General features: G+C 38.0%; 1 protein-coding gene and 2 pseudogenes across 5 annotated transcripts in view; 2 read left to right on the forward strand and 1 right to left on the reverse strand.

The window, feature by feature from the left end:
- The window catches only part of CFAP44 (cilia and flagella associated protein 44), a 148926-nt gene that overhangs the window by 68161 nt on the left and 61746 nt on the right, over window positions 1-19019 (forward strand). For 3 of the 5 annotated variants that reach the window (XR_006695992.2, XM_005548130.5, XM_065539185.2), the window contains 4 exons: window positions 5449-5719; window positions 8223-8278; window positions 8439-8601; window positions 13230-13360. Coding sequence is in view for 4 of the 5 variants with exons in the window: in XM_005548130.5 (XP_005548187.2) it covers window positions 5449-5719; window positions 8223-8278; window positions 8439-8601; window positions 13230-13360 (621 nt within the window). In the remaining variant the exon portion in view is untranslated. The remainder of the gene's footprint in view (window positions 1-5448; window positions 5720-8222; window positions 8279-8438; window positions 8602-13229; window positions 13361-19019) is intronic. The other 2 variants (XM_005548134.5, XM_074033447.1) reach the window with 1 other exon arrangement.
- LOC135969569 (PHD finger-like domain-containing protein 5A pseudogene) lies at window positions 8955-9461 on the forward strand (annotated as a pseudogene).
- On the reverse strand, window positions 10369-12886 carry LOC135969570 (geranylgeranyl transferase type-2 subunit beta-like; annotated as a pseudogene).

Raw genomic sequence — 19019 nt, forward strand, 5'->3', positions numbered from 1 at the left:
TTTGCTGTACAGAAGCGCTTTAGTTTAATTAGATCCCATTTGTCTATTTTGGTTTCTGTTGCCATTGCTTTTGGTGTTTTAGACATGAAGTCTTTGTCCATGCCTATATCCTGAATGGTATCACCTAGGTTTTCTTCTAGGGCTTTTATGACTTTAGGTCTTACATTTAAGTCTTTAATCCATCTTGAGTTACTTTTTGTATAACACGTAAGGAAGGGATACAGTTTCAGCTTTCTACATATGGCTAGTCAGTTTTCCCAGCACCATTTATTAAATAAGGAATGCTTTCCCCATTTCTTGTTTTTGTCAGGTTTGTCAAAGATCAGATGGTTGTAGATGTGTGGTGTTATTTCTGAGGCCTCTGTTCTGTTCCATTGGTCTGTATATCTGTTTTGGTACCAGTACCATGCTGTTTTGGTTACTATAGCCTTGTAGTATAGTTTGAAGTCAGGTAGTGTAATGCCTCCAGCTTTGTTCTTTTGCTTAGGATTGTCTTGGCTATGCAGGCTCTTTTTTGGTTACATATGAACTTTAAAGTAGTTTTTTCCAATTCTGTGAAGAAAGTCATTGGTAGTTTGACCAATGATGGCATTGAATCTATGAATTACCTTGGGCAGTATGGCCATGTTCACAGTATTGATTCTTCCTATTTATGAACATGAAATATTCTTCCATTTGTTTGTATCCTCTTTTATTTCATTGAGCAGTGGTTTGTAGTTCTCCTTGAAGAGGCCCTTCACATCCCTTGTAAGTTGGATTCCTAGGTATTTTATTCTTTTCATAGCAGTTGTGAATGGGAGTTCACTCATGATTTGGCTCTCTGTTTGTTACTGCTGTATAGGAATGCTTGTGATTTTTGCATATTGATTTTGTATCCTGAGACTTTGCCGCAGTTGTTTATCAGCTTAAGGAGATTCTGGCCTGAGACGATGGGGTTTTCTAAATATACAATCATGTCATCTGCAAATAGGCACAATTTGACTTCCTCTTTTCCTAACTGAATATCCTTTATTTCCTTCTGTAGCCTGTTTGCCCTGGCCAGAACTTCCAACACTGTGTTGAATAGGAGTGGTGAGAGAGCACATCCTTGTCTTGTGCCAGTTTTCAAAGGGAATGTGCTTCCACTTTGCCCATTCAGTATGATATTGGCTGTGGGTTTGTCATAAATAGCTCTTATTATTTTGAGGTACATTCCATCAATACCTAGTTTATTGAGAGTTTTTAGCATGAAGGCTGTTGAATTTTGTTGAAGGCCTTTTCTGCATCTATTGAGATAATCATGTGGTTTTTGTCTTTGGTTCTGTTTATGTGATGGATTACGTTTATTGATTTGTGAATGTTGAACCAGCCTTGCATCCCAGGGACGAAGCCCACTTGATCATGGTGGATAAGCTTTTTGATGTGCTGCTGGATTTGGTTTGCCAGTATTTTATTGAGGATTTTTGCATTGATGTTCATCAGGGATATTGGTCTAAAATTCTCTTTTTTTTGTTGTGTCTCTGCCATGCTTTGGTTTCAGGATGATGCTGGTCTCGTAAAATGAGTTAGGGAGGATTTCCTCTTTTTCTATTGATTGGAATAGTTTCAGAAGGAGTGGTACCAGCTCCTCTTTGTACCTCTGGTAGAATTTGGCTGTGAATCTGTCTGGTCCAGGACTTTTTTTGGTTGGTAGGGTATTAATTATTGCCTCAATTTCAGAACCTGTTATTGGTCTATTCAGAGATTCAACTTCTTCCTGGTTTAGTCTTGGGAGGGTGTATGTGTCCAGGGATTTATCCATTTCTTCTAGAATTTCTAGTTTATTTGCCTAGAGGTGTTTATAGTATTCTCTGATGGTAGTTTGTATTTCTGTAGGATCAGTGGTGATATCCCCTATATCATTTTTTATTGCATCTATTTGATTCTTCTCTCTTCTTCTTTATTAGTCTTGCTAGCGGTCTATCAATTTTGTTGATCTTTTCAAAAAAAACCAGCTCCTGGATTCATTGATTTTTTGCAGGGTTTTTTATGTCTCTATCTCCTTCAGTTCTGCTCTGATCTTAGTTATTTCTTGCCTTCTGCTAGCTTTTGAATTTGTTTGCTCTTGCTTTTCTAGTTCTTTTAATTGTAATGTTAGGGTGTTGATTTTAAGTCTTTCCTGCTTTCTCTTGTGGACATTTAGTGCTATCAATTTCCCTCTACACACTGCTTTAAATGTGTCCCAGAGATTCTGGTACGTTGTGTCCTTGTTCTCATTGGTTTCAAAGAACATCTTTATTTCTGCCTTCATTTCGTTATTTACCCAGTAGTCATTCAGGAGCAGATTGTTCAGTTTCTATGTAGTTGTGCAGTTTTGATTGGATTTATTAATCCTGAGTTCTAATTTGATTCCACTGTGGTCTCAGAGACAGTTTGTTGTGATTTCTATTCTTTTACATTTCTTGAGGAGTGTTTTACTTCCAATTATGTGGTCAATTTTAGAATAAGTATGATGTGGTCCTGACAAGAATGTATATTCTGTTGATTTGGGATGCAGAGTTCTGTAGATGTCTATTAGGTCCGCTTGGCACAGAGCTGAGTTCAAATCCTGGATATCCTTGTTAGCCTTCTGTCTCGTTGATCTGTCTAATATTGACAGTGGAGTGTTAAAGTCTCCCATTATTATTGTGTGGGAGTCTAAGTCTCTTTGTAGGCCTCTAAGAACTTGCTTTATGAATCTGGGTGCTCCTGCATTGGGTGCTTATATATTTAGGATAGTTATCTCTTCTTGTTGAATTGATCCCTTTACCATTATGTAATGGCCTTCTTTGTCTCTTTTGATCTTTGTTGGTTTAAACTCTGTTTTATCAGAGATTAGGATTGCAACGCCTGCTTTTTTTGCTTTCCATTTGCTTGGTAGATCTTCCTCCATCCCTTTATTTTGATCCTGTGTGTATCTCTGCATGTGAGATGGGTCTCCTGAATACAGCACACAGATGGATCATGACTCTTTATCCAAATTTGCCAGTCTGTGTCTTTTAATTGGAGCATTTAGCCTATTTACATTTAAGGTTAATATTGTTATGTGTGAATTTGATCCTGTCATTTTGATGTTAGCTGGTTATTTTGCCTGTTAATTGATGCAGTTTCTTCATAGAATCAATGGTCTTTACAATTTGGCATGTTTTTCAGTGCCAGGTGGTTCCTTTCCATGTTTAGTACTTCCTTCAGGAGCTCTTGTAAGGCAGGCCTGGTGGTGACAAAATCTCTCAGCATTTGCTTGTCTGTAAAGGATTTTATTTCTCCTTCACTGATGGAGCTTAGTTTGGCTGGATATGAAATTCTGGGTTGAAAATTCTTTTCTTTAAGAATATTGAATATTGGCCCCCACTCTCTTCTGGCTTGTAGGGTTTCTGCAGAGAGATCTGCTGTTAGTCTGATGGGCTTCCCTTTGTGGGTAACCTGACCTTTCTCTCTGGCTGCCCTTAACATTTTTTCCTTTGTTTCAACCTTGGTGAATGTGACAATTATGTTCTTGGGGTTGCTCTTTTCAAGGAGAATCTTTGTGGTGTTCTCTGTGTTTCCTGAATTTGAATGTTGGCCTGCCTTGCTAGATTGGGGAAGTTCTCCTGAATGATATCCTGAAGAGTGTTTTCTAACTTGGTTCTATTTTCCTCATCATTTACAGGCACACCAATCAAACGTGGATTTGGTCTTTTCATGTAGTCCCATATTTCTTGGAGACTTTGTTCATTTCTTTTTACTCTTTTCTCTTATCTTGTCTTCTTGCTTTATTTCATTAATTTGATCTTCAATCACTGATATCCTTTGTTCCACTTGATCGAATCAGCTATTGAAGGTTGTGCATGTATCATGAAGTTCTCGTGCTGTGGTTTTCAGCTCCAGGAGGTCATTTAAGGTCTTCTCTACACTGTTTTTCCTAGTTTGCCATTCATCTAACCTTTTCTTCAAGGTTTTTAGCTTCCTTGCGATGGGTTAGAACATGCTCCTTTAGCTCAGAGAAGTTTGTTATTACCAACCTTCTGAAGCCTACTTCTGTCAACTCATCAAAGTCATTCTCCGTCCAGCTTTGTTCCATTGCTGGTGAGGAGCTGTGATCCTTTGGAGGAGAAGAGGTGTCCTGGGTTTTGGAATTTTCAGCTTTTCTGCTGTGGTTTCTCCCCATCTTTGTGGTTTTATCTACTTTTGGTCTTTGATGTTGGTGACCTACAAATGGGGTTTTGGTGTGGATATCCTTTTTGTTGATGTTGATGCTATTCTTTTCTGTTTGTTAGTTTTCTTTCTAACAGTCAGGCCCTCAGCTACAGGTCTGTTGGAGTTTGCTGGAGGTCCACTCCAGGCCCTGTTTGCCTGGGTATCACCAATGGAGGCTGCAGAATGGCAAATATTGCAGAACAGCAAATATGGCTGCCTGATCCTTCCTCTAGAAGCTTCATCCCAGAGGGGCACTCACCTGTATGAGGTGTCTGTTGGCCCCTACTGGGAGGTGTCTGTCAGGCTGCATGGGGGTCAGGGACCCACTTGAGGAGGCAGTCTGTCTGTTCTCAGAGCTCCAATGCCGTGCTGGGAGAGCCACTGCTCTCTTCAGAGCTGTCAGACAGGGACGATTAAGTCTGCAGAAGTTGTCTGCTGCCTTTTGTTCAGCTATGCCCTGCCCACAGAGGTGAAGTCTATAGAGGCAGTAGGCCTTGCTGAGTTGCAGTGGGCTCTGCCCAGTTAGAGCTTCCCAGCTGCTTTTTTTTACCTAGTCAAGCCTCAGTAATGGCAGATGCCCCTCCACCCACCAGGCTGCAGTGTCACAGGTTGATCTCAGACTGCTGTGCTAGCAGTGAGCAAAGCTCCATGGGCGTGGGACCTGCTGAGCCAGGCATGAGAGGGAATCTCCTGGTCTGCTGGTTGCTAAGACTTTTGAAAACACAGTATTTGGGCAGAAGTGTACCGTTTTTCCAGGTACAGTCTGTCACAGTTTCCCTTGGCTAGGAAAGGGAAATCTCCCAACCCCTTGAGCTTCCCGGGTGAGGCAGCACCCTGCCCTGCTTCAGCTTGCCCTCTGTGGGCTGCACCCACTGTGCAACCATTCCCCATGAGATGAACCAGATACCTCAGTTGGAAATGCAGAAATCACCCATCTTCTGAGTTGATCTTGCTGGGAGCTACAGACCACAGCTGTTCCTGTTTGGCCATCTTGGAAGTGACCCCCTTTAATATCTTCTTCTTATTAGTACACCAGGCGGACTGGATTAGAACCTACCCTAATGTTCTCATTTTAACTTACCTCTTTAAAGGCCCTATCGCAATGCAGTTACATTCTGAAGTATTAGGTGTTAGGGCTTCAATATATGAATTTTGGGGGTGTACAATTCAGTCCATAACAACTTTGTTATTTATTTAGCCACTTGTCAATTAACTTGAAATTAAGCATTATTTTCAGATTAATGGAAAGAACAATTTACATTTTTTGTTTCATAGCATTAACAAAGTTATGATGTTTTGTGGAATGAAAAATGGAGCAATTCGAGTCTATGTCCTAAATCAGAATGATCCTTCATTGGCCAGTTTGTTGGACTACTGGCACTTCAATATGCACGACAATAATTATGGATGTATTAAAAGTATTGCTAGTAGCTTTGATGATCGTTTTTTGGTGACTGTTGGAGCAGATGGTAATATATTTGTTTTCAACATTATTTCTGAATTTATGCTAAGGAAAGACATCAAGGCCAAACTGCCATCTCCCAGGGTATGTAATTAATTAACCAGTTAATTAATAACAAACTTTATTTAAAAATAGTGATATTAAAATTGTTCATATTCTTTAGAAATTAAAATTCACATTCACCTTATAGTCTAATCTTCCTGCTAGTATTATAATTTGACTTTCTGGTGCTTCTATGTCAAGTATTAAAGGTATTACATTCCCCTTATTATTAAAGATTGTAATTCCCCAGATTATAAAAGAATGTGTCAGTTTTTCTATGTAGTCAAAAGTTTGTATATTAAAAAAACTTTCTTAATCAGCTTTTTTTTTCAAAGTTCACAATTCTTCAGATTTTCTTTTGCTTTTCATTTATTCATTCACTCATTGTAAGGGCTGATATAGGACATATGCCATAAAGTGTGGTTTTGATAGGAGTTGCAAAAATATAGTTGTTTTTAGTATTAGAATGTGACAATGTGGGTCATGATCAAAGATCCAGTATAAAGTATTTTTTTAAAAGCAGAACTAGATTTTTGGCTTTATGATGAAGTTTGAGGGTTCAGATCCCCAAATTATGTCCTTTTTTTCCTGTCATAGAACTTGAATTTCATATTATCAAAGCAAGTTATTTGGATAAATCAGTAGTTAACCATTAGAATTGCTCCTAAGGAGAAAGGAGTTGTATTAGAAAGATTATAGCTAAAATTCCTTTGAACATATTGGCTTCCCATTTAGCAGGTAGCCTACCTCAAGGTACACATAAAGAATATAGGGAAGATACGAGTAGGTTGATTTTCATTTCTTCTAATAGCAAAATTTGGAGTATGGGCTGCTGTTTAGAGAGGGTCCAGCTTAGAAAAAGGAATTACAGGAGGGAAAGTATATGAACAAGAAGAAAATGCCTTTCTACCTGGTGCAGTCCTCTCTATAGAAATCCATATTGGATAGAAAAATATTTATTCTGCATTTCAATAATCGTGTCCTTTTATTTACGGCTGCAGTCAATGTCCCTCTCTACAGAAACCCATATTGGATAGAAAAATATTTATTCCACATTTAAATTTATGGCTGCAATCAATATTTCTGAAATCACTGAAGCAGACATTGCTTTTAAGAAAGAAAAATGAGAAAGAATTTTAAAAAAACAAAACAAAACAAAAAACAAAACAGAAAACAACTAAGCTCAGCACTGGTCTGAGGTTCTTACCTTACTATACTTTAGAATCAGCTGGGGAGCCCTAGAAGTACAGATGCCATAGCCCACCCAAGAACAATTAAATTAGAATCTCTGAAGGTGAGGCCCAGGCGTCAGTATTGTGTACAGTATCCTTCATGTGATTCTAATGTGCAGCTAGCATTGAGACCCATTGGCATATATTTTGGAACTGATTGGCATACTTTTGGAACTTTTTTAACTCAACTTTATTGGAAGCAACTGTGGCCAGGAGACAATTGCCCCAGTGTCAGCATCAAATCTTGGAAGTAACACTGATATTAGAAAATCAAGGTACTTAGCTCTGGCCAATAAAAGAATAAAAAATAAATAAAATTCAATAAATTTTTGTCCTAAGTGATTAATAGTCAGTACAATTTATTAGCCATTACTGTCTCCTATATTGATCATTTTTTATGACTTTGCTTTTATTAAAGTCATAAACCTTGACTTCTGTAAAAATATGTAGATTTACATCATTTCATACATATAAAGATTAATAAAACAACTTTATCAAAAGAGAATCTTTATTTACTTACAACAAATAACAACAAAAACGGAGACCTATCTTCTAGGAAAGAGAATGTAGAATAAAGTTTAGTTTTAGTTATGAACTGACTAGTTAGCAAGCTAAGACTATTTTGTTCACTGGGTTATAATTCTCCTTCTTTAATATCACAGACTAAGACATTTTACAGCACAGTACCTGAATAAACAGAGTACTTTTAAGTGATTTAGTTCTTAGTTCCCCCAAATTTAAACTAATTTCCTTTCTGAAGGGAGATTTGTATTTCTGATTTCCTATCTTTCAAGGAGGGGGATTATATTGTTCTTTGCATTTTCCACTTTATGTCTTCCTTTGAGAAGGTGATATAAAATGCTTACTTAAAATTTAAAAATATATATATTGAAATATTTCTAGGACACACTGAGGTATTTAGACAAATGATTCATGTGATAAAGGGATATACCAAAAAACAGCATTTTGAAATAAATGGTCTAGACTTTTGTGAATTCTGTGTCAATAGCATATGAACATTAGTAATTTACATTTTGAGGGGAAATTACGGGGATATTAACATTTTGTAAACATATGATTAGGTTAAGACTTTTCCTATGTACTCCTTCAAATAAAGCAGAAATGAATAAGTTTAGTAAACTGCAATTTTTTCCTTAGATTTTTGTGAAACTGTTTTTCAGACCTACAGTTATTAAAAATTGGCAGGAAAAAAACCTGAACCAATTTGAATTTTTAATTTACTTCTTCCTAGATATTTTAAGGAAAATGCTATGCAATTTTACAGGGCTAACCTTTTACTTCCCTTCTTATAGTTTGGAATTGAAACAGAGCCAATTCCAGAAGACATTGAAGATCCCAAAGCCTACAGGTATGGGAATTTTTGATAAATACTGACTAGGACTGAGATTTTGCAAAACAAATCAACAGTGCAGAAGTTGACGAAGTTTAATGAATTTTCAAATTATTGAATAATTTTCTCTGCTGTTTCTGTATCACAACCTGTTATTGTTTTAAATTTCTGTTTTCAGTATCGAGAATGCTAGGAGAAAAAGAGAACATGACAAGTTAATGAAAGAAGTGGAAGAAATAAAGGCACAGAAGAGAGAGCAAATCAAAGCTTTGAGGACTGAATTTTGTAAACTATTAGAAATGAATGAAGAATTACCAACGCATATGCAGTTTAAACGAACAGTAAGCCTAATATAAACTTGATTTTTATTTTAACATATGCTCTTTCTGGATAGAGATGACTATTTTCCCAACAAGTAGAAACACTTAAAATCATTTTTCTTTTTTGTTTGTTTCTTTCAAAATTTCAATAGCCATTTATTTTTGGACATCTTTTAATTTGTATGTGGGGTTTATCTATTTTAATCAGTTAAGATTCTTGTTGACACAAATTGTTTTACATCAACTGTCGTTATAGAACACATGAAAGGAATACATGGGGAAGAAATAAAGTAGAACCCAAGAGTTCTTTTAAGTTTTCTGTTATAGAGACATGAATAACAGATACACTGAAGTATAATAAAAAATTGGCCTGAAGCGTCTGGTGGCTGGCTTCATTGGGAACTGTGGCTAAACGTCATCCCGATTTGATCTTTTGCTGCAAGCAGACTGGTGTTGCTATCGGAAGACTGTGTGAAAAATGTGATGGCAAGTGTGTGATTTGTGATTCCTATGTGCGTTCCTGCACTCTGGTGCGCATATGTGATGAGTGTAACTATGGATCTTACCAGGGGTGCTGTGTGATCTGTGGAGGCCCTGGGGTTTCTGATGCCTGTTATTGTAAGGAAGTGCACCATCCAGGAGAAGGATAGGGATGGCTGCCCAAAGATTGTCAGTTTGAATAACTCTAAGACAGACCTTTTCTATGAATGCAAAAAATAGGCCTTCAAGAAGAGGTGATTGGTGGGTGGCCCCTTCCTCCCCTCCACATCAAGCTGCTGCAGCTGCCAGAAAAGATGCCTACTACTAGCAGCAGAAAGGGAGTGGAGCCCAGAGCATCACCAGGAGTGCCTTCTAGTGTACTGTCACCTTGCCACCCGCTCCTCTCCCTTCACCCAGACACATAGAAGGAATGGAAAAGGATTCTTCACAGAGCACTCCGGTACACTATATCAGAGAAAAATTGATAGATTAGCTAATGGTTTTTCTTGAATTTGAGAAGCAAAGCCCTGTTCTCCATATTGATATGTTCTCCCTCAACCAAGATCTTCTAAAAAGAAATAATATTTTAGTCTTCTGCTTGAGGAGTTGACTGTGAAGCTATGCCCGGTGAAAAACGTGAAACGTGTTCTTGCAGCAGCTCTGGTGGCAGTTATCCTCGAGGAACCTTCGGTGTGTGGTGGGAAGCTATCAGAACAAGAAACGTAGGCATTTAATCTTATAACACTTGTGCTGGTTTCATGTTATTTTCCTTCTGAGAAATTAGAAACCCTTTCTGTTGCTATTATATTAATAAAGTTGGTGTTTGTTTTCTGGTTAAAGAAAAAAACAAAACAGAACAAAACAAAACAAAAAAAACTGTGGTCAGAATAGCAGGTCTTCAAAATATAAAGCAGAAAATAAAATACAGGTCTTTAGGCCGGGTGCGGTGGCTCATGCCTGTAATCCCTGCACTTTGGGAGGTCGAGGCAGGTATATCACGATCAGGAGATCGAGACCATTCTGGCTAACACAGTGAAACACCATCTCCACTAAAAATACAAAAAAACTTAGCTGGGTGTGGTGGTGGGCGCCTGTAGTCGCAGCTACTCAGGAGACTGAGGCAGGAGAATGGCGTGAAACCCGGGAGGCGGAGTGTGCAGTGAGCCGAGATTGCGCCACTGCACTCCAGCCTGGGGGACAGAGTGAGACTCTGTCTCAAACAAAAAAAAAACCAAAAACAAAACAAAAAAAACAGGTCTTTATTCTACAATGTGTATAATTATATAATTTCTTATAAATTATAAAATTACTTTAACACAATACACAAAATAATAACAGTAGTCATTTTTTATAATTCCATAAGCATTTTAAATACAGACATGTTAAGATGGCAAAATTATGCTGTGCTATGCAACTTTTGCCTCAATTAATCTACCTCACTAGCTCAGGCTGAATATTCACTCTCTGAAGCACTTCCTCAGGCATGCCAAAAGTAGGACTAGCAGATGAAATTACATACGTGGTTTATCTCTCTCAATCCAATGAAGCCTTCCAGTGATCTTCAGGACAGCCAACACCCACCATGAATAGCATACACCTGGTAACTTCCCTGGCCTTCCATTACATCCACCGGAGGGTAACTCATCCACAAAACCACTAACCAAGTAAATCAGAGTTTACTTGATGTGACTGACTTGGTAATAATCAGGAATCCTGTGCAACAATAAATGTACCCAGCATGGGATTCAGAACCTGGTCTGCAACCAAATCCACCATCAAAATTCATACACAGATAAAACAAATTCAACTGCCTTTTTTACATTAATAGCATCAAGCTTCCCCAGGAGAGCCAGTTTCCACCACACAAAAAGAGAATCTTGTATCAATTTCCCCCTACTTTATAAAAGTAGATTTTTCCCATCCCATGAAATAGCTGGTCTCTCTGCCCTGCACTGTGTTCATCCCTTATCTTTCAGTCTGGCCCCCTCTGGTCCAGTGCTTCTGTATGCTGATAAAACTACCACAGTGCACGTTGGAACTTCCAGCAGACCATTAGCTCCAGTTAGAGCAGCTGCTCAGGTTGACCCCAAAAGTCTCCAGCAAGAGAACCATCTTCTTTCCATAGACTTGGAACATATTCCACAACTTTTTTACATCGATAACATTAATGCTATCATACAGAGTAAGAATCTGGACAGCACTAAGAGTGTATAAAAGATGAGGATCACGTCTGATAATTAGCACTTATTCCACCAAACTTATGTTGGCAAGACTTAATAAATGTCAGAATTTCTTCGCTATTCATGCAATGAAGTTGTCCCATGAGATCCAATACTGTCAGACCCCAATAGGTGCCACTCATTCTCAAATACTCAGATATATAGTATTCATAATCATCTTTCTTTGAGCCATAGGATGTGATAACAATCTACATGTTTCTCCAATAATAAAGTATCTGGTATATCTCACTTGATAATAATATGCCCATGTCTAAGAGTGAAAGGCCAAAATCATCTTTAAGCTTCTTTTTATCTGGCCAGTCAGTATGTTTGCAGCAAATAAACTACTCTAGAACTTGACACACTGCATGGTTTGGAAGCAGATGAACCTTTTTTTTTTTTTTTTTTTTGAGACGGAGTCGCTCTGTCGCCCAGGCTGGAGTGCAGTGGCCGGATCTCAGCTCACTGCAAGCTCCGCCTCCCGGGTTTACGCCATTCTCCTACCTCAGCCTCCCGAGTAGCTGGGACTACAGGCGCCCGCCACCTTGCCCGGCTAGTTTTTTGTATTTTTTAGTAGAGGCGGGGTTTCACCGTGTTAGCCAGGATGGTCTCGATCTCCTGACCTCGTGATCCGCCCGTCTCGGCCTCCCAAAGTGCTGGGATTACAGGCTTGAGCCACCGCGCCCGGCCCAGATGAACCTTTTTACGTAATACAAAGTTTACTATTGGATTTACCTACCACACTTTTTTTTTGGTAGCAAGATAAGACATAAGTATAGGTTTGAATCTGGTTATCAACTCTTATTGTACTTAGCCAAAATACAATGGGTAGATACATGTATAATTTGATTATCTGTGGTTCTAGTTCTATAATTTATCAGATCTGTTGAAAAGACAGTACCTGGTTGATCTACAAAACTTTAAAAAAATGATTTAATATAGTTGTAGCTATGGGGACAATCACAAAATTGTCTAAGACAATTTTGTATTCTACGTTTTTTTTGTGACTTATTGCAAAGCCCCATGTACCTGCTAGTGGTTACCTTTTTTTCATTTTGTACCCCTTCCTAAATGGAGTTAGTTAACCATCTAATCAATTAAAAACCCCTAATTCTTAATATACTCATGGGTTACCCAGTCCTGTAGTTCTAGAAGCATTTTGCCAATTTCATATAAAAAATGCTTTGGTGAAATCATGATTTAATCATGTTGGTTAAAAAAACCAAGTCAAAATAGTTAAAAGACCTTTATGCTATTTTTCTAAGATAAATGTTGAAACTTCCAGAGCGTGGGTAATAACATTTAAGATAAAAAACAACTGAGGCAAGTGCTGTGCTAAGCACTTTGTACACATCATTACTTAAATGAAACACAAACACCTCTGGAAAGAATAATTACTATTCACAATTCAGCACAAATATTGGCTCTGATATTTTTCCAGGGATGAAGGTAAGAAACATGAGACCTCTTCTGGGAGAAAGGTCTTCTTTGTGAAGGAGATTCAACAAAAACTTGGTGATGTCAAGAAGACACCAGATACTGCTGTCTTTCCTGGGTGGGGTCACACCAGGGGGGATGTTCAGATAATGATCAGTTGCTAAAAGCATCTACCTCGTGTCCAATTTTTATGTAATAGTAGTTTCTTTGAGACAGTGAGAGTATTTTTTAAAACTATACTCTCCAAATATTGATAGCATTCATTATTTTTATTGTGGGAAAAAAAATCTTAAACTGTGTAGCTTTATTTGCATTATTGTTAATTGCGAAGAACATTTCTCCTTATATTATGGAAGTAAAGTTAAAAATATGCTGTTTTTCTTCTATAATGGACAGAGTTTATGATAGTTGGGGAAGAGTTATGATGCAACATGAAACTGGGGACAAAACTGAAATCTATGAAACAGAGTTGATAAAGTACCCATTGTGATGAACAGATCTTCTTATCTGCAGGATTTTGATGTAGATTCCAAAATCCGTGCTGAGATGCACAGAAGAACAGCTTTCAAAATTCAACAAGTGGAAAAGGAATTAGCTTGGGAAAAAGAGAAACATGAACTCGGCCTAAAGAAGCTAAAGAATCGGTAGGATCCATATTCTCTACAAGCCAAGATGTTTGAGAGCACATGTTTGAATAACATAGTTTATAGTAGTGTCAGTGAAGTGGCCAGATAAGAGGGCTCTGGAAGTACCCACTGAATTGAAATCTCAAGGAATCCTCTTGTCACTGCTACTGATCTTTTACTGAGCTTTCTGTGTACTCCTTTCTAGTTTAAATGTGGGAAATTTGTTTAATATTTAGATTTTAAAAATTATATAATACATATTTACTTTGTCTTGATTATTTCATATTAAATTAATTAATGAACATGATGTATTAAGAAATAAAAAATCAAATGTAACCAAAGGACTTTAAACAAAAGACAACCAGAGATGGCTCTGGTTTTATCCTTCTCATGCATCAATTTGACTTCCAGGGGAAATGATTTTTTTTTGCCATTTACTGAGATATAATTTACATAAGTAAAGTACATAAATCTTAACATCTTGAAAATTTTTTACAGATGTATAAATATATCTACTACTCAGATTAAGATAGAGAACATTTATAGCACTCCAGAACGTTTCCCTATGTCCCCCTCACCTCAGGAAATACTCTCCAAAGTTGAACCTTTATTGCCATATATTGGTTTTGTTTGTGAATTCCATATACATAGAGTGTTACAGTATGGATTCTTTTGCATCTGGCCTTTTTCTAAAACTCATGTATGTCTAAGATTATCAATGTTGTTACATGTATCAGTAGTTCATTCTTTTCCACTGCTTTTTAATATTTCTTTAAAATGATTATACCACAGTTTATCCCTTCTACTGTTAATAGATATTTGAGTTGTTTCTATTTTTTGGCTACCATAAATAATGCTACTATGAACATTGTGTATGTTTTTTGATGGATATAAGTGCTTATTTCTGTTGGTTATATACTCAGTTGTAGAATTGCTGGGCCATAGGAAATATGCCTGTGTAGTTTTGTTAGATCCTGTCAGTTTTTCAAAACGGTTTGAAAATTTACACTCTTCAATTTACACACTTACCATCAATGTATGAGAATCCCAATTGATCCCCACTGTGTTAGTGTCTTAGAGCTCCTGTACAAAAATACTACAAACTGATTGGCTTAAAACTGGTTATTTATTGTCTCACAGTTCTGGAGGCTAGAAGTCCAAAATCAAGGAGTCAGGCAAGTTGGTTCTTTCTGAGGACTTGGTGGGGGAGAATCTGTTCCATACCTGTCTCCAAGCTTCTAGTGGTTTGCCAGCAATCTTTGGTTTTCTTGGCTTATGAATCCATCGCTGCAAATCCTCTGCTTTCACTCAATGTTCTCCCTGTGTCTCTTCATTATAGGTTTCCCTGTGTATGTCTATCTCTGTCCACATTTCCACTTTTTATAAGAACACCAGTCATGTTTCATTAAGGCCTGCTGTAATGATCTCATTTTAACTTGATTGCCTCTATCAAGACTGTATTTTCAAATAAGGTCACACTCTGAGGTGCTGAGGGTTAGGACCTCAACATAGCTTTTTGGGGGGACACAAATCCCAAAAATACTCATGCTTGGGATTGTCAGCCCTTTAAATTCCAGCTATTCTGTAGCAGCATCTCAGCATGGTTTAAATTCACATCGGCCTGATGAGTGATGATTTTCAGCCCCTTTTCATATCTTTACCAATCATTTGTATATTTTCTATTGTTAGGTGTTCATTCCAGTCTTTTGTCCATTTTTAAAACTGGTTTGCAGGAATTATGTATATCTTCTGGATTTGGGCTTTGGTTATTTATATACATGTATCATATAAGTGACTATGTATATGACATGTATGTATGTGTATATGTGTGTGTATGTGTGTGTGTGTTTGCACATACAAAATACCTTGATGTAGTATGTGGCTTTAGTCTCTTAATAGAGTTGTTTGTTGAATACAAGTTTTTTCTTTTGATGAAGTTCAACTTATTAGTCTTTTTTTAAAGATTAATGCTTTTGTGTTATACTTAAAGAACTTTTGCCTACTCCCAATTCATAAAATAATTCTGTGTTTTCTTCTAGAAACTATTGTTTTTCCATCTTTAATAATTTTTATGGGTGGTGTGAGATCATGTCATTTGTTTTTATATTGATATCCAATTGGCCTAGTATTGTTTGTTTAAAAGACTATCTGTTCCTTACTAGATTGTAGTGATGCTTTTGTCATAAGTCAGGTAACTGTACATGTGAGGGTCTGTTTCTGAACTCTTTATTCTATCTCATTGGCCCATCTGTCTATCCAGATGCCAGTGTCATTCTGTCTTAATTAAATCTTGACATCTAATATTGTAAATCCTCCAGCTTTGTTATTTATCTCCAAGATTGATTAGGTTCTTTGCATAGAATCAACTTGTCAATTTTTACAAAAAGCCTGCTAAAATTTGTATTGGAATTACATGGAATCTATATAAATAATAGACATTAAGGAATAAATTCCTATTTAAGAATAATAGACATTTAAATAATATTTAAATAATAAATATTATCTTACATAGACATGATATATCTTAAAAAAGAATCAGTTTTAATATTTTTGTAGTGGTTACAACCATATATCTAATTAATGTATTTATATGTATTTATTATTAGTCATTTTTATTGACTTCCTAATGTGGTAGCTAAGGATTTTCCTCACTTTAACTTATGCTTTCCTCTACCTTCTAGAAAATGTAGAATATATTATAATAATTATATACATTTTATATATAATATGTAATTCTACATAATTATATATAAATGAAGACTATATTATAATAATTGTTTTAATGTCCTTGTCTGCTAGTTATATTATCTGCATCATTTCTGTGCATGTTTCTATTGACTGATATATTTCTCTTCATTTTGGGTTACATTTTTATGCTTTTTTAAATGCTTTTTTGGGTTACGTTTTTATGCTTTTTGCCTGTCTGCCTGGTAAATTTTGATTGTAAATTTTGCATTGTAGGTGCTAGATATTTCTGCATACTTAAATTTTTTTTGTAACTTTTTTTTAATACTTTAAATTCTAGGGTACATGTGTACAACCTGCAGGTTTGATACATAGGTATACATGTGCCATGTTGGTGTGCTGCACCAACTCATCATTTACATTAGGTATTTCTCCTAATGCTATCCCTCCCTGCAGCCCTCCACCGCCTGACAAGCCCCAGTGTGTGATGTTTCCTGCCCTGTGTCCAAGTGATCTCATTGTTCAATTCCCACCTATGAGTGAGAACATGTGGTGTTTGGTTTTCTGTCCTTGTGATAGTTTGCTGAGAATGATGGTTTTCAGCTTCATCTATGTCCCTGCAAAGGACATGAACTCATCCTTTTTTATGACTGGATAGTATTCCACGGATGGAGTCTCACTCTGTCACCCAGGCTCGAGTGCAGTGGTGTGATCTCGGTTCACTGCAACCTCTGCCTCTTGGGTTCAAGCAATTCTCTGCCTCAGCCTCCTGAATAGCTGGGATTGCAGATGCCTGCCACCACGCCCAGCTAATTTTTTTGTATTTTTAGTAGAGACAGGGTTTCACCATCTTGGCCAGGTTGGTATTGAACTCTTGACCTTGTGATCCACCTGCCTATGCCTCCCAAAGTGCTGGGATTACAAGCATGAGCCACTGCGCCTGGCTTAAATTTTTTTTTTTTTTTGTAATTTCAATAGTTTTTTGGGGAACAGGTAGTGTTTGGCTACTTGAAGAGTTTTTTAGTGGTGATTTCTGAATTTTTGGTGCACACATCACCTAAGCAGTGTACACTGTACAAAATGTGTAGTCTTTAATCCTTCGCCATCCCCCACCCTTTGCCCTGGGTCCCAGCAGAGCTACTGGGCTCTGGGTTGGTATTGGGGAGTGTCTGCAAAGAGTCCTGTGATATGATCCTTCTTCAGGTCTTGAAGCCATGGATACCAGAACCTGCTCCCGTGGAGGTAGCAGGGGAGTGAAGCAGACTCTGTGAGGGTCCTTGGTTGTGTTTTTGTTTAGTGTGCTCAACCAGGAGGTGGTGCTTTCAAGAGCCCATCAGCTGCGGTCCTGTAGGGAGGATGCAAACTTGCCCTAGAGACACCTAGTTAAGTATTCAGGTTTCTCAGGCAGTGGGCAGGGCCATATAGAGTACCCAAGAGATTATGACCTTTGTCTTCAGCTACCAGGCAGGTAGAGAAAGACCACCAGATCAGGGCAGGGATAGGTGTGTCTGAGCTTAGCATCTCCTTGGGCGGGGCTTGCTGTGGCTGCTGTGGGGAATGGAGGTGTGGATCCCAGTCCAATAGAGTTATATTCCTAGGGGGATTATGGCTGCCTCTGCTGAGTCATATAGGGAAGTTGAGGAAAGCTGGTAGTGATAGGCCTGACCCCACTCCCATGCAACCCACAGTCCTAAAGGCTGATCTCACTCCTACCATACCCTCCTAACAGCACCAAGTCTATTTCCAGGCAGCTGCTGAGCAGAGCTGAGAACTGCCCCAGACCAGGAGCCTCCCCATTGAGAAGGCAAGCAGATTCAGTTTTTTGGCATTTCAGGGAACCTGCATCCGTGATCCAGTTCCTTCAGAGGGTCTGTGGATTCTTTCAACTTTTCTGAGTATGTTCCTGTGGTAGTTCTTGGAGCAAAAGTTCATGATGTGAGTCTCCACATGATGCTCTGTCCCCATCTGCAAGCTAATCCTGCCTCCTATCTGCCATTTTAATCTCTGTATACTTTTAAATATTCTTGAACTTTGTTCTGGAATTCAGTTAAGTTACATGGAAATATATATATATATATATATATATATTTTTTTTTTTTTTTGAGGCTTGCCTTTAATCTTTATTAGGTGAGATCAGGGCAGCCTTCAGTCTAGGGCTAATTTTTTTCCAGCTACTAAGACAACACTCTTCTGAGTAGTATATCCTATGTCCTATGTATTATCAGGTTTATGGGAACACAAGTTATTTCAACTGTGTGAGATCTGTGGATGATTCTGCCTGGTCCTTTCTGGTGTTTCTTTTCCCAGCCTCAGGTAGACTCCTCCTCATGCAGTGCTGATCAGTGCTTAAAACTGCAGAGTGGAAGGGAGCCCTCTGCAGATCTTCAGAGCTCTCTCTCTCTGACTCTGGTTCTCTCTCTCTCTCTCTCTCTCTCTCTCTCTCTCGTGCAGCTGTCTCCTCTCTGGTACTTCACCCTGAAAACTATAATCTCTGAATAATTGAGTTCCTGGCTCATATTTCAACATTTGAATCCCTGAATTATAACTACATGCTAAAAGATGAAAGTGGTGAAGAAGTTCCTCTCAGGAAGAACGCTCAACATAGCAGCCTATGTTTGGCTTTAATAAGTATTCACAGTATATATAAGCTGTGTGTGTGTATGTAAGTACGTGGCTGTTCTTTATTTTATTTAAACTGACTTAAATCTGGCTTTGACTCTGGGTTTCTATTCCATCAAGAAGATAGGAAAGTCAGTCTTAGTACTGCTGGAGCTCATTGTCTCATTTTCTCAGACTGCCTGATTCTTTTAGTCCTTTGATTCTGTGGTTTCTGTGCTCTGCTGGAGCAGGCAATGTTTTGTGAGACCAGGAGCCTCCTGTGCCATAGATCAAACACACATATAGGCATCACTCTTAAGGCCTTACCATCTCCCCAGATGCTTTCAGATGCAGGGAACAAGTGCCCACAGCTCTGGGACCCACTTGCCCATCC

The sequence above is a fragment of the Macaca fascicularis genome, chromosome 2 (assembly GCF_037993035.2).
Source record: "Macaca fascicularis isolate 582-1 chromosome 2, T2T-MFA8v1.1".
Taxonomy (NCBI): domain Eukaryota; kingdom Metazoa; phylum Chordata; class Mammalia; order Primates; family Cercopithecidae; genus Macaca; species Macaca fascicularis.